The sequence below is a fragment of the Mesoplodon mirus genome (genome assembly GCF_964341445.2).
Source record: "Mesoplodon mirus genome assembly, chromosome: 16".
Taxonomy (NCBI): Eukaryota; Metazoa; Chordata; class Mammalia; order Artiodactyla; family Ziphiidae; genus Mesoplodon; species Mesoplodon mirus.
The window spans coordinates 70,239,419-70,254,799 of NC_138992.1; the positions used below are offsets into that span (position 1 = coordinate 70,239,419).

At 39.8% G+C, this 15,381-nt stretch overlaps 1 protein-coding gene across 4 annotated transcripts in view; it reads left to right on the plus strand.

The window, feature by feature from the left end:
- ASPH (aspartate beta-hydroxylase) overlaps positions 1-15,381 on the plus strand; it is a 230,196-nt gene that overhangs the window by 58,606 nt on the left and 156,209 nt on the right. For 3 of the 4 annotated variants that reach the window (XM_082601145.1, XM_082601142.1, XM_082601144.1), the window contains 4 exons: positions 3,276-3,368; positions 6,265-6,339; positions 10,328-10,450; positions 13,801-13,833. In XM_082601145.1, coding sequence (XP_082457271.1) covers positions 3,276-3,368; positions 6,265-6,339; positions 10,328-10,450; positions 13,801-13,833 — 324 coding nt within the window. The remainder of the gene's footprint in view (positions 1-3,275; positions 3,369-6,264; positions 6,340-10,327; positions 10,451-13,800; positions 13,834-15,381) is intronic. The other variant, XM_082601143.1, reaches the window with a different exon arrangement.

Here is a 15,381-nt window from a genome sequence, read left to right on the forward strand (position 1 = left end):
GCTCATTTCATTTACTTTTTATAACTTACTCCATTTTTAATTACAATTGGAAGAAAATTTATACACTTATTAAACGTAAACATTTAAAAAAAATTTTCCTAATTTGTCTCATGTGCTCAAAGAACTAAAAACAAGGTATGTTTTAAGGGAACTAGTTGGTTTTCCAAATCATGCAGGAGCTGTCGTGGTTGACGTGCAACGTTCATTCACCCCTAGATAATTACTGTCAAACCATTGTGATCATCCTGCTGCTCTTGCCAGTTTAGGAATGGAAGTGGGTTCTGGTCTGACTATTAAAACTGAAAGGGAAGAATGGTGAGAAGTTCCAGGAAAGATTTCCTCAAGCCTAAGAGAAGCAGAACAAGAGGTGGTCCTTTGCTTCTGGACATCATCTTGTCTGAAAGAGGAGCTTGCAGCTGGGAGAGCCCGGATTGCCACCCTGAAGACAAAGCCAGGGCTGAGAGCCAGCCAACCTGCTGTTAAATAATAAATTTCCTTCTTGCTCAAGCCAGTGAGTCGGTGTTTTGTTGTTTGCAGCCACATCAGCATCAGAACCGATACATTCATTTCATAACCTGATTTTGAACATTTATTTCAGAGCTGTATCCTTGCCATGTGTACCTCATAATAAATCCAATTTGAAAACGTTTCGTCTGCCTTATTTTATTTTTCTTGTTTAATTTTTGTTTACTTTTTGCCTAAAATCTTGTATGAGACATGGATTTACCACTATTTCCTGGGGAATACTCCATGGATTCATGGATTAAAATGGACTTGGGTAACAGAAAAAATTTTGGAAACATCACAGTAAAAGCTTCCACATGGGTTATCAAAACAATAAGAATTATTCTAAAATGTGTTTTTGTTAAATATTAGGAAGTTTATAAGGGTCTGGGGAAAGAGATGTGTAAATGTGATCTTCAGCTTCTTTGAAGTTTACAAAATAGTTTATTTTTGCACTGATTTCACCTCTGGAAAATAGCTGTGACCAGGTATTAGTACATTTACAATTCAGCTGCTGCTTTGGACAGAAAAGAAAACTACTCAATATTTTCTCTTGTTACACGCTTTTGCTTTCTCCTGTTGTTTTTCACGTTTTACAATGTCAAGTTTAGAGACAAATAACTCCCAGCTAATTTAGAGAAAGCTGTTTATTAGGGGCGTTGTGGGTCTGAATATTGATGTGCTAGTTGTTTTCAAGCAATTTTAGGATCAAAATTATTTTCAACTGAAGCATTTCTCGGAATTCAGTAAGAACGGGATTTTCAGGCAGCTTAAATCTTTATTGTTTGATGGGGGAATATTTTATTGCTTATTGAACCCATGGAGCACAGTTTTGAAAGCCTGCTACAGATGGGATTAGTGAAGAATGACCCTGTAATTTTTCATCCAAACTGAGATGCTTTTGAGAATGAAGTCATTTTACCAGGACAAAAGACAAACCGGACCGTCCGGGCAAATTAGGCTTGTGGTACTGAAATGGTGAATGCTGCTAGAGCACAAATAGGCATCTCGTTGGTCAATAGTAGCAGGGAAATTGATGTGAGTCCGCCTTGCCTCCTCTACAGCCCTAAGCCTCGCTGGTGCAGCTATAGCCTTGGCCCTGCAGAGAGTCTGTAGCCCTTTAAAGAGCAGAGCAGTCACACACGGGGTGTGCTCAGCCCTTTTGCAGCCGTTTATTGAGCACCTGCTATGTACCAGGTGTTTTCTGAGATGCTGAGAGTGCAAAGATAAATGACTTGATTCTGAAGACTCAAAGTTTAGCCTGTTCATTCAGCAAAACTTGGCCGTAAGTCCATACCTGTTCCAGTACCAGTTAAGAGACGTAAGCATGGCTTATTTAAGTGGAAAAGGGCATGGGAATGTTCAGCCCTGAATTTGGAATTTGAAATGGGACGTTTTAATAAGCCTTCATCCCTTACCCCCATGCCCTGAAAGTGAACTACAGTTAGGATCTGTGCCTGTTTGTGTATGCGTTGTCAGGAATCTATAGTTAGGAGTAGAAGACGACTCTATGTATTGGTGTTTGTTTTCTAACGTTAGGTTTTTTGGGTAAGTCGTATCAGAAATAAGTAACTAGAGGAAATGTAAATGATGAGGTGGGATCTCGTGAATCTGTTTCAGTGTCTTTTTAGGATTCGGGAGAGGATGGTGGGAGGGTGTTTTTGTCCGTGGGAGAAAAATGAAGAGCTATAGAAAAGGGAACAATAAGGGAAAATATAAAGAACCAAAAAAGAAGAGTAAGTGATATTGAAGTGAGGATGTTCCAGACTGCAATAGGACATCTCCAGTGAGTTGTATAAAAGCTGCTTAAGATTAGAAAAGGCCTCTCAGTTCTCTCCTGACCTTTGCATTCCAGCTATTGACATGCAGAACACATGCTCCTTAGTAGCTCCTCTTGGTACAGGATTCTCGGTGGGGTAGCGAAGAGCCCAGGGTTTGGTAAATGGAATCGTCAGGCTCATGACAGTCTAATTTAGTTTTCTACATAGTTGTATTTAATTGAGGATGTATTTTAATGTGCTACATATAAAATATCAAAGAACTAGCAGTATAATCGATTTTAGACCAGCATTGACTTTAAAAAATCATCTTTCCTGTTAATTTACGCTGATGTCTTATTTTCCTTAAGACAAAAAGGGAAAAACATAACTTTTTTTCCATATTTTTTATGGAATAATATTGCTCATAAATGTTACCTTTAGAAGATTGTACATAGTGACTTATGTATTATTTCCTCTCATATTTAACTATACTTTTCAAGAAGAAGAATTAATTATATATAAATCAGAACGTGGAGTGCATGCAAATAACAGTAGAAGGTTCCAGAGTATCTTAATTGTCTTATTGCTGAATTCGGAGTCCAAGAGTTAGAAGTTAATTAGTCACTTACGAACACGAGAGGAGATTGAACTCATACTGGATTTCTTTTGGCAAGTTCAGATATGACTTTTTATTTTATTTTGCTTATTGTTTTTGTGACTATTTTAGAGATTTGTGAATATTCAAACAATGATTTATTATTATTTTTTAAATGCAAAGTTAATTTAGGCAAAGAGATGTTAAAGGCCCAGGTGAAGTTAAAGAACAAACTGTTTTCCTACTTCAGTTTTTAAGCATATCAACATTTTCATGTAATATAAAGTCTTGGAAACTTTGAATTACTGGCCGTATTGATGAAGTGTTTGGAAACATTATTTTACTTGGTTTAACATGTCAAAAATTTTTTTAAAAAGAAAGAAAACCTTAAGTTAACTTTGTGAATAAAAATGCAGGCCTTAAAGAAAGATCTGCACCAAAGCCAACAGTCCCACCAGAAGAGGCCGAGCCGTACCCTTGGCTGGAGGATCAGGTTCTGCAGGGGCCAGGTAAGCTTTCCTCTAATTCTCACTGGCTCATCTCAGCTGCCAGGTATCCCAGGTAGCAGTTTCCACAGTCATGTTTTACCCATAATTTTGTTTCACAATGTTTGCAGAATAATGAAATGCTTTCTCTTCTTGTCTTCTGAAATTTTATAGTGAACTCTCTTCTTTTCTAGAAAAAGTTTATACAGGATCGTTTTAATTTTTGAGATCCAGAATCCAAGGCACAGGAGGTTTCTCCTTGTCTGAACATAGTTAGAAACATTGTGAACTAAATGCTATGTTTCTTGATTCCAAGTCCAGGACTACTGTGCCATATTACATTGAAAGTACAATTACACACGTACTGTACACTGGTTTTGTCACATTATTTAATAGAGTAGGTCTACTGTGTTTCCAGTCTTTTTAATATGAGTCTCCTGTCTACAACAAAAGACTTCTCAGGCCTCCGTGTGATCCTCTGTGAAGCCTGTTTTACATCTGCCTGAATTCATAGCTCATTTCAAGTATTTCCTCAGTCAGTCAAGGGCCTGTGACCCATAGGATGAAAACTCCTGAAGTCTCTTAATAAATTGGTAAATGAAATTTGGTTCCATTACTATCATTTCCTATTCGTGCTTTGATTTTTGTTGCAAAGTACTATTTAATTTCTGTACATTTTTCATTTACCCAGTAGTTCTCAAAAGTTTGGTTTCATTTTGCCACCTATTGGAAGTGTTAGGTATGACACTGCATATTTACTGGCAACTTTATTACTGAGTCCAGATGGTATCAGTACTTGGGCTGACTTTATCACTAGGTACTGGTGAATACTGTTTGATTTACCTTCCTTCCTTTTAATAAAAATCAATATGTTGCTCTTATTTTTTGTTGTTGCTCAAATAATCCCAGGAGAATTTCCTGTCTCTCTCCCATTCCTGTAGAATTGCTGTAATCATACCATGGCTTCAGAGCAAGAGTGATTTTTTTCTTTTTTTTTTTTTTAAGTTTTATAATTTGAATGTATATTTGGATTTAGCACCTCAGTTTTACTTTGTACTAGATTAATCTATAATTTAAAAAAATCTTGGTTTTCAAAGCTGGTACTTACTCCGAAATGTACTATTTGCTTTCTCTCCTCCTTTTTTTATTCTTTGTTCATGTTACTCTTTGCATATTACTGATAACTTGTCCTCCTAAGTCCTTCAGTTTATTATCACCTCATATCCTTTTCAGCTTCTTGGTGATATTTGATTTAGTTTAAATGTTGCCTTCTCAACCTTCCTCTACCTAGGTCTTTACCTTCTGTCTTCTCTGACTACCCACCTATTCTATAAACAGAGGTACATATCTTTCATTAAAATACAATGAAATAACCCCCCCGTTGATCCCTACAGTTCTCTCCATCTGCCCTCCAGTCTCTCTCCTTGTTACACTAGCTACACTTTTGAAAGAAGAATTTGCAGTTGCTTTTTTGCCTTATTTACACTTAGTGTTTAACTCACTGCAGCCTGGGTTTTGTTTTTTTTTTTTCTTTTTTTTGCCTTTACTCAACTTCCCCAGGGGAAAGGAGGGCATCAGAGACTCGTGGAAAGATTAAACAGCATGGCGCAGTCACCAAGTTCTAAGCCAGTGCTGGTAGCAGATGATTTTAGAGAGGCATGTGAAGGCTAGATTGTGGAGGTCTTGCATTTCCTTCTGGGGCTTCAAGGAACTTAGATTTTCATCTGTTCAGACAAAGGAAGCCGTTAAAGGTTTAAGCAGAGGAACAGAGTGCCAATTTCTACTTCTGTTTCCTCACGTTATATTTTCTGTGGCTGGTGCTGTCAGCAGTTGTAAAACTGGGAACTCTGCTAGGAAGCTATCGTGGGCATTGTGTGAGGGAAGAACAGAGATTGGGAAGGTCTATAATTCTGTGAGAATATGTATAAAAGTAGTCAGTGAAATATAAACATCTATAAAAATAGAAGGCACTCTGTGCTTTAGAAATGGTTTTGTAGTATAATTAGCATAGTAGAGTCTTACACACACTTTTTTCAACCTGAAGTTCAGATTAACGTATTCTGTTTTTGTCACTGAAGATTAGTTTGTCAGTATAACTGATGTCGTTGGCATTATCTCATTTGATGGCATTCATGATACTAAGTCTGGTGCTACTTCTATTTAGTGAACATAGATGATGTCAGACAGAAAATTTATAATAGTGTCAATGTAATTATAGCTTCTTGTTTGTTGTATGATATTGCAATAAGCCTGATAATCCGGTAAGCACCACAGTGTAGTCGCAATGTCATTACCAATGTTGTTCACGTCTGTAATTTACATTATGACAGATGTGACTGTGAGATGAGGTTCTCCAAAGCTGAGAGGATTGTCTTGTAAGGTCTTCTACCCACGCTTCCTGACACCTTCTGGGAGCGGGCAGCCAACCATCCCAGCCCTCATACCAGCCAGGGAGCCCTTTCTCCTGACTATTGGGAAGGACAGTGGTTGACCATGTACTTTAATTTTATTGACCTCTTCTTCCACATTTTATCTTTATTTCCCATTACTTCCTTTTCTGAAAGCTTTGCCCTTCCCGTTTGCTTTTTCTATTGTTAGTGTGTATTTTGTTAACTAGAAACTGAAATAATTTTGCTCTGAATGAGGGTTTTTTTTAAAAGAGAAATCTGAACCCGAGTTAGTTTCCTATGTTTTAAAATCTTACGAAGTTGTTTAGCATTTACATCTGCTGTCAAAGTAAACCCAACTTTAAATATCTACCATATTTGCTGACATAAAAAAAGGGCTAAGCTGATAGGAAAAGGGTACATAGTTGCTTAGTCCAATATATTCATTTTAATGTGTATATGTGGAGGCCGTATTTCATGTTCTACATTCATGTCTAGATTTTTTCTACTTAGTTATGTTTTAATTATTTTAGGGCCTCAGAATATTGAGGATGAAGTACAAGAACAAGTTCAGTCACTTCTTGAGGAAACGGTATACGCAGAACATGGTATGAATTAAAATCTATGTTTCATGCATTACTAAAATAATGGTTAATTACCTAAAATGACTTGGACATTATTTTGAAATTTAAATAATAGTTAAGTGAGCTTTTAAAAAAGCTATTGGAGGACAAGTATTTCTAAAATAACACTACACTCATTTTATTTTACCCCATTTTATTGTTAAGAGAATAAGCAAACAGAGATCAGTGATACGTCAAGAACAAATACATCAGCAACTGGGCGGAGGGGAATAGAACAGAACCAAGCAAGCTGTAATGGGTTCTCCTGGAGCTGTCTTCAGCCCTCAAATTATACTGAATGCTTGGGTGGCCGCCAAAGCAAAAAAGGGGAGACTTTAAATTATGTAGGTCCTATTACTAGAGAAGAAGTAAACATGCTATTTACTTAAAGAATCTAAAAAGTTTCTTATGTTAAGTTCTGTACAGAGAATATTAAATGATACTATAGAAACCAGTGTTTTTAAGATTTTATAAGACTGTTTCTTGAAGCATCTGTTGATAAAAGCACAGAATATAACCCCAAAATGTAACAGAAGGATTTTGAAGAGGGCAGAACACATGGTATCCTGATACTTCCAGTGGTTTGGTGTGAGCTGAAGGTAGTCCTAGAGGAAAAAAATAATGTTTCTTAAAAACAAACAGAATTCCCTATCATTTAACTTGGGCTTTTGCAGGCCAGCTAAAGTATCTTATTCAGTCTTAGGTATTTGGGGGTTAAATGTAAAGCATCCCATCCAGCTCCATCTGTGCTCCTTTGGGGAGACCAGCTTTGGCTGCGTTGTAGGTTTTGGCCCTGGGCTGCTAGGGGTCTAGGAGCCTGTGTCCTTTTATTACCAGTTTCTTCTCAGCTAGAAAAGCTACTTCACCTGAGCATATCTGCCTGTATAAGCAAACACAGGCTTTCCCTTCCTATATCTTTTTTTTATTTTAACCTAACACAAGGATGATGCAATCTCAATATATGACTGATTTCAACATGTTGAGGTAAGTGCTGTGATGGGGAAACACATGATGCTATGTGGAGTTAGCAGAGGCTTCCTGGAGAAAATGACTTACTGATTTAGGAGCTGGAGAATGGTGTAGTGCTTTGCCAGGCGAATGCTATTAGTAAAGAGTAATGTTTAAGCAAAGGGCATGGCATGTGTGAAAGTCCAGAGGTCAAAAGGGTCTGAACGGAGGTGGAGAGATGAAGGGAAGGGTGTTTTTACTTGATTCTAAGAGGAGTTGGAACCATTGGAGGGTGTGAAGGAGCGTTGTGTCTTCTGTCGGTGTGAGAAATAAGGTGAAGGAGATGGTAGCAGGGAGATCAGGTGGGAGGTGGTACCGGTGACCCAAGTGAGTTGAGATGGTTGGTCAAACTAAATTTCACCAAAGGTTCCAAAGGTAGGGGAAGAGGGAAGTGAAGGGTGTGGTAGGCATTTCGGTGGGTGGGTGCAGGATGCCAGACAGAGGAGAGAGGAATCCAGGCTAGCACTGGATGGTGTTCCTTGGACCTCTTCTTTATCAAGACTTTCTCCTTAGCAAATCACAGGCCATGACTTTAAATATGATTTAAATATTAAATATTGCTTCTGAATATATATCTACAGCCCTCATCACTCATCTAAGCTCCTGGATTGTCTAACTGCATATTTTTATCTCTATTTGTATGTTTTATGGGTATCTCAGACTTACAATGTTCCTAAAACTGAATTCTTGATTCCTCTCCATCTCACAGCTCGCCTGCTCACCTGCAGAAATGTTTTACTCTTATGCTAGTCTTTAGTTAATGGTCTCCCTATCCACTTAGTTGCTTAAGCTAGCATCCTGGGAGTTTTCCTTGATTTCTCTGTCCTCTTCTCCCTTAAATGTAATCCATCAGCCGATCCCTTCAGCTTTGCCTCCAAAACGTAGTTTGACTTCTGCCGTGTGTCAGCTACCACCATCCCCTCTTCCCATCCACTTGGGCCCCTGTTTCCATCTTTGCTTCTCTGCACCCCCTGTTTGATGTGGCCGAGCCCACTGTGCCTCGTCTGGGCCTGGTGTCTCTCTCCCCTTGGTCACTTTTCTCTAGCTCAACTGGCCTTCCCTTTTTGCTTTGTCATTGCCAGACCTGTCCCTACCGTGGGGCCTTTAACGTGCTCTCTCTTCTGTTAGTGTGTCCGTGTGTGTGTTCCAGTCTTCACATCTTATCAGACCAAACTTGGCCTCCCTGACACCGTCTCTAGAGTAGCCTCTCTGTCCCTGTTATTCTGTATTTCATTGTCAGGTTTGGGTCCTGCAGTTGCATTTGGGTCCTGCAAGTTGCATTTAGTAGCTGTGTGGCTTTAGTCAAGTTCCTCAAGCCCCTCATCCTTCAAAGGGGGATCATTGCTACCTCATAGGGTTGGTGCAGCAGCTGCAAGAAGGCATGGCAGTGCTTCCGGTGAGGTCTAGCAAACTCTCAGGAGACTGTTTTCCTCATGGCAGTCCGTCCCTGGGCTGTGGAGACTCACAGACAGTGTACGGTGCTCAGTTCATTTCCCTATGAGAGCAGGGGCTTCCGTCGAGTAGATGGCTGACAGAGCTCAGTCCCGCTCACATAAAAACTGTAAAATTAGACTGAGTCAATGAGAGTAAGGGAAAAGGAACATGGCAAGAAGAAAAGAAGAAAAAGAATTGTATGGTTAGTGACAGGAAGAATTGGTGATTGGTTTGCTGAGAAGCAGAAAATCTCAAATGAGAAGAAGCAAGATAGCAGGCTGTGATGAGAAGACAGAAGACAAACAAATAGTATCAACATAACAGGGCCTACTAGTCTAGTAACACCTGAGAGCATCACTGGGCCACACCAGAAGTACAGTGACGAAGGACACTGTCCTGCAGCGCGGTGGGGGGTAGCTCAGCAGCAGTGGAAGAAGTAGTATTGCTGTTACTGAGGTGATGATGGTAAAAACATTAACGACAGCAGGAGCGGCACAGCAACAATAAAACCTAACTACTTACTGTGGGCCAGGCTTCCTTCTAAGTGCTTCAGTCCTCACAACAGTGCTGTGAGTAGGTACTCTTATTTCTTTTTTATGGAAGAGAAATCTTAGGTACAGAGTCATTAAGTAACTCTCCCAGGGTCACACAGCTGGTCTAGAGACAGACCTAGATCTGGAGTCCGACATTCCATATCGCACACTCCGAGAGCAATACTGCACTGCACACCTAAGTCTGGTTCCCTTGAGTTCTCTCATTAAAGTGCTACATCCAGAGCATTCTCTGCTTGAGGCCATGGCAAGTTACTACTGGGAGAATGTCTTACACCACGATGACAAGCTAACCCATGTGGCAGTGGAGTAATGCAGCGTGTCCAACATCTACACAGGAGAAGCAGAATGGTTCAGTGTATCGTGAAAGTCTCAGAAGAGAAAATGAGCATCTTAGTATAACTTAAGGGCTAAACATAGGAACCTTCAGAAGCAAAGTATAATGCAGCTGAACCAATGCGGATGACCTGGCATACAGTTTAGCTGGTGGCCTGCTGTTCTTTGTAATAGAATATTTGCAGAGAGTTACTTAAGATTGTTACGTGGAATTTTACGTCAGTTCTCAGTGGAAGGTCGCAAGGTGACCTTTCCTCTGACCTAGTGATAATTGAAGAGGCAAATATAGTAAGAATTCTGAATTCATTTATTCACTTACTAAATATGTATTGAGAACTTCCTATGGCTAGTCATTCCCCCAGGGGCTGGGCGTACATAGTCACCAAAATATGTAAGGTCCCTGTCCTTGGTGAGTTTATGTTCTAGTGAGAGAAGACCTGTTACCCCCTCAGGTGGACTAGCCCTTGGCCAGAGAGAGGACGGAGTTTCAGTATGTGCAGTGGCCCAGAAAAGGGGCAGGGCATGCCGAGCAGCTGAAGTGGGTATGTGGCAGCCTTTCAGATGGGGCGTCTGTGTCTGTGTTGGCTGCTGCCTGGGGCCCTTGCTATAGACCTGTGTCACTTTGTTCATTATCATTGTTCAAGGAGAGAACCTGCACCAAGAACAGGATGGACCAGCAGGAGAACTGCAGCCCGAAGATGGTATCTTTGCAGGAAGTGATACCGATGGTAGATATGAACCCGTGGGAACTGGAGCAGTTCATGAAGGTAGAACACATTTTTTTGGTTTCAGAATAAAACACAATAGGTAATTTGTAATTACGATTATTGAAGTTTTCTTAAACACCTTTATAACCAATATTTAGCTTTTATCTAAAGTTTTTTTTTAAGTTGAAGCTGAAAACTTCAGTTAAAATCAGTCTTTTCCCTAAAATAAATAGATATCCCAATTTTTTAATTCAAAGTACGTTAGGGGAAATTCTAAGGATATATACATTTCTTATAGGATGTAAGTGAAATCCTTCAGCACATTTACTTTTACTGTACTCTCCTTCCTAGAGCACCATTTGTTGTAAGAAATTCAAACAACTGATGAAATATTGACCTTGATAATCTATCATAGGCTCTTGTTCTAAAATAAACTCTATAACTACAGTGGGTAGAATACAGTTCATAGCCTAGGCATTGGCAAACTTTTTCTGTAAACGGCCAGCCGGTCAATATCTTAGGCTTTGCGGACCATGCAACCTCTGTCCCAACTACTCACCTCTGCTACCACGGTGCAAAAGCAGCCCTGGACAATGCCTAATTGGATAAGTGTAGCCGTGTTCCAGCAAAATTTTAATTAGAAAGTCAGGAGGCAGGCCCAGTGTAGACTACATATGGACCACAGTTTGCTGACATCTGTGTATATCAATCTTTTAAATTAAATGCTGGTTATTTAAATATCAGTTGAGTAGTTTACTTTGTATTATTTTCAATAGGCAAGTCAGAATTATTGCTATTCACTACTGACATATAGAAAAATTTTTATTCATATACTTACTGCTCTGCTTTAATGTGAGGCTACCATGATTATTTGGAGCCCTGCTGAATTAAGTCCACATGCTTTGTCCTTTTGGTATCTATTCTCTGTACTCTTTTCTTAAAGTAGTCCTTTAAAACCTTAGTGGTTTTAAGCCACAAGTTTTGTACTCTGACTGACTTTTGTCATTTTATTTAAAATATATAACTGATACCATTTTATACTTAAAATGAGTACTAAGGGAACCTTGTTTATTTAAGAGGGAGGTTTTACTTCTAAAGAGTGATACAGGAAAACAAGCCTATGCTGAAACCAGGGGGAGTGGTTGATGGCACCAACACAAAGTGACCAGTTACACAATGCACCCTGCTATGTAGTAATCGTCAGAGTCTGTAGGACCCATGTAACCACACAGCACCACCGGCCGTAGAGGGTCTAGACTGGAGGTGCCTGGTAGGGTTCAAGGGTTAGCTCAGCCTAAGTGGAGTTCAGAGAGCCGGACAGAATGGTAAGAAACAGGCGGTAGATCGGATCCGCTAGTCAAGGTAGGAAGGTCTGGAGCCATAGCGTCGTGGATTCAGAGAGACCACCTCTTAGGAACATGATCCACTAAGATGGGCTGGTATCCCACCACACCACTTCCGATCCTGGCTGCATCTTAGTATCCCCCGGGGAGCTTTTAAAAGAGTTCCGGTGACCCACCCTGATCAAAGTGAGTCAGAGTGTTTGGGGTACGGGGCCCCCAAAAGGGACGATTGTAAAAGCTCCCCAGGGGATACACAATTGCTGCCAGCGTTGAGCCCAGGTATGGTTGGGCTGTTTCCTGTCTCCTGGGCCTCCCCTCACTTCCTGCTCTGCTGTGTCTGCGCAGGTTAAGGCTTGTGCTCAGAGCCAGTGGGAGTCAGGCAGAACACACAGGACTCGTCCTGGCCACATAAGAATTGAGAGGTCAGGTAGCCTCAGAAAATGCAGTTGGTAAATGGTTGCAAGGACTATTTTAAAGCATAAACATTATGGAAATGTTAAGTATGTCTACTTCTCACAATATTTAATATATTGGGGAACTACTTGAGAAGCAAACAGCTCCTAATGTATGAATGAATGTATTTCCAAAAGCTTACATTGATGCCTGTTGTTGAGAAAATGCACTTTTCCATAGAAATAACGTTAAAAGTGATGGTTTGGTTTCCATACGAACCTACAGAATTGTATATAATGCATAATTTGGGGGAGAAATGTAAGTTCAAAATGTTTTTGAATTTGTGTTTGATTCCAGTTGGATTGTGCATTGAAAATAGGCATTTACAGACTAGCTTTTGAACTTTAGACCTTCAGTTATCATGCATATCATGACTTCTATGGGAAAAACATTTCTAAGTTCTGAGTAGAAATGCTGATGAAATGATTTCCGCAATTCCCTGGAATCTCTTGCTGTTTCCCATCTTCAGCCAGGATAGCTCAGGAAGATTGACAGTTGCTCAGAATTTTGGTGTCCTAGATGCTGCTTACACAAAAAATTTCAGTTAAGACCCTCAAAGAATCTGAAACATAAGGCATTTGATATTTTTGAGGTTAGGAGTTATAGATTGGGAGTAGGAAGAAACACTTCTAAAAAGTTCATAAATTGAAGAAACCTTATTTTCTGACCTAATTTTTAATTGGGACATAGATTCAGTTTGAACATAAAAGTTGCTTGTTAAAAGTCTTCAGAAATTAGGACTTCCCTGGTGGTGCAGTGGTTAAGAATCCGCCTGTCAGTGCAGGGGACATGGGTTCGAGCCCTGGTCCGGGAGGATCCCACGTGCCGCGAAGCAGCTAAGCCCGTGTGCCACAACTACTGAGGCTGCGCTCTAGAGCCCGCGAGCCACAACTACTGAAGCCTGCACTCCTAGACCCCGTGCTCCGCAATAAGAGAAGCCACCGCAATGAGAAACCCACTCACTGCAGCGAAAAGTAGCCCCTGCTCGCCGCAACTAGAGGAAGCCCGCGTGCAGCAACAAAGACCCAATGCAGCCAAAAAATAAATTAAAAAAAAAAAGTCTTCAGAAATTAAAAATATTTATACTCCATGTGGCTGTTAAATAACAAGGGTCACATGAGTGGCAGCACTTTGCCATCAGCGGTATGTGGGTGAAGGTATCAACCCATTTACCTTTTAGCTCCCCAAACGTATAAAGGCTCTGGGTTCTTCCTTTGTGTTCTCCTGTGGAGACAATGTGCTTTTGTTCTAGAAAATGGCAGGAGTGTCTAGAAAATAGAACAGCACAGTGGAATGTGATAGGGACATAGCTTTGTCACCACGGTGTTACTCTGTCTAAATCTTTCTCCCTCTTTAGCCCACGTTATAGTATTTGTCAACCTCGTGGGGTTGTTAAGTGGATCATATAAGAGAATGTGTGAGACGTTTCTAAGCGTAGTTCTAGTGAAAGATAAAGTGTTTAGCAGACATTTAATTGGTATTTTCATGTTTTATTTTAATAGTCATTTGCTTTCAAAATAAAATCAATGATATTCATTCAGAATATACATATACAATATATAAACATACCGTTTTATGAAAGTAACAATATTTATTTAATGTTATTTTTTTCAGAAACTGAAGATAGCTACCATGTAGAAGAGAGAGGTGAGATTTTAATTTAATACTATTATTTTTTGCTTAGAATGAGTCTTTTCCTATAAAAGAGCATCATGAGAAAGAGAGATAACATTATTTATTAATTTTAATATATTTTATATCAAATATCACATAATACATAGTTAATAATTATTATATAATACATATGATATCACAGGTTTACATATGTGTGTGTATGTATGTATGTGCATACACACACACACATATATATATGAATATAGTTTTTGTGTTTTTTTAAAAAAAAATTATTTATTTATTTATTTATTTATTTATTTATGGTTGTGTTGGCTCCTCGTTTCTGTGCAAGGGCTTTCTCTAGTTGCGGCAAGTGGGGGCCACTCCTCATCGCGGTGCGCGGGCCTCTCACTATCGTGGCCTCTCTTGTTGCGGAGCACAGGCTCCAGATGTGCAGGCTCAGTAATTGTGGCTCACGGGGCTAGTTGCTCCACAGCATGTGGGATCCTCCCAGGCCAGGGCTCGAACCCATGTCCCGTGCATTGGCAGACAGATTCTCAACCACTGCGCCACAAGGGAAGCCCAGTTTTTGTGCTTTTGAAGTCTACTTCCTGAGGATAAGTTCCCAGTAGTGGGATTATTAGGTCAAAAGATAATGTGGGAGTTTGGGATTAGCAGATGCAAACCAGTATATATAGGATGGATAAAGAACAAGGTCCTACTGTGTAGCAAAGGGAACTATATTCAATATCCTGTGATAAACCATAGTGGAAAAGAATACAAAAAAGAATGTATATATATGTATAACTGAATCACTTTGCTGTACAGCAGAAATTAACACAATATTGTAAACCAGCTATACGTCAATAAAAATAAATTAAATAAAATAGGAAAAAATAAAAAGAAAGATAAGAGAACAAAAGATACACTACTCTATACAAAGTAGGTAACTAATAAGAACCTACTGTATAGCACAGGGAACTCTACTCAATACTCTGTAATGACCTATATGGGGAAAGAATCTAAAAAAAAGAGTGGATGTATGTATATGTATAACTGATTCACTTTGCTGTACAGCAGAAGCTAACACAGCATTGTATTGGGTTGGTCAAAAAGTTTGTTTGGGGGCTTCCCTGGTGGTGCAGTGGTTGAGAATCTGCCTGCCAATGCAGGGGACATGGGTTCGAGCCCTGGTCTGGGAAGATCCCACATGCCGCAGAGCAACTAGTCCCGTGAGCCATGGCTACTGAGCCTGCGCGTCTGGAGCCTGTGCTCCGCAGCAAGAGAGGCCGCGACAGTGAGAGGCCCGCGCACCGAGATGAAGAGTGGCCCCCGCTTGCCACAACTAGAGAAAGCCCTCGCACAGAAATGAAGACCTAACACAGCAAATAAATAAATAAATAAATGAATGAATAAATAAATAAGCCCCTACTCCCAACATCTAAAAAAACAAAACAAAACAAAAAAAGTTTGTTTGGGTTTTTTCATAAGATGTTACGAAGAACCTGACCTATAAATCAACTCTACTCAATAAAAATTGATTTGAAAAAAGAAAAAAAAAGATACTGTATAATTGCATGT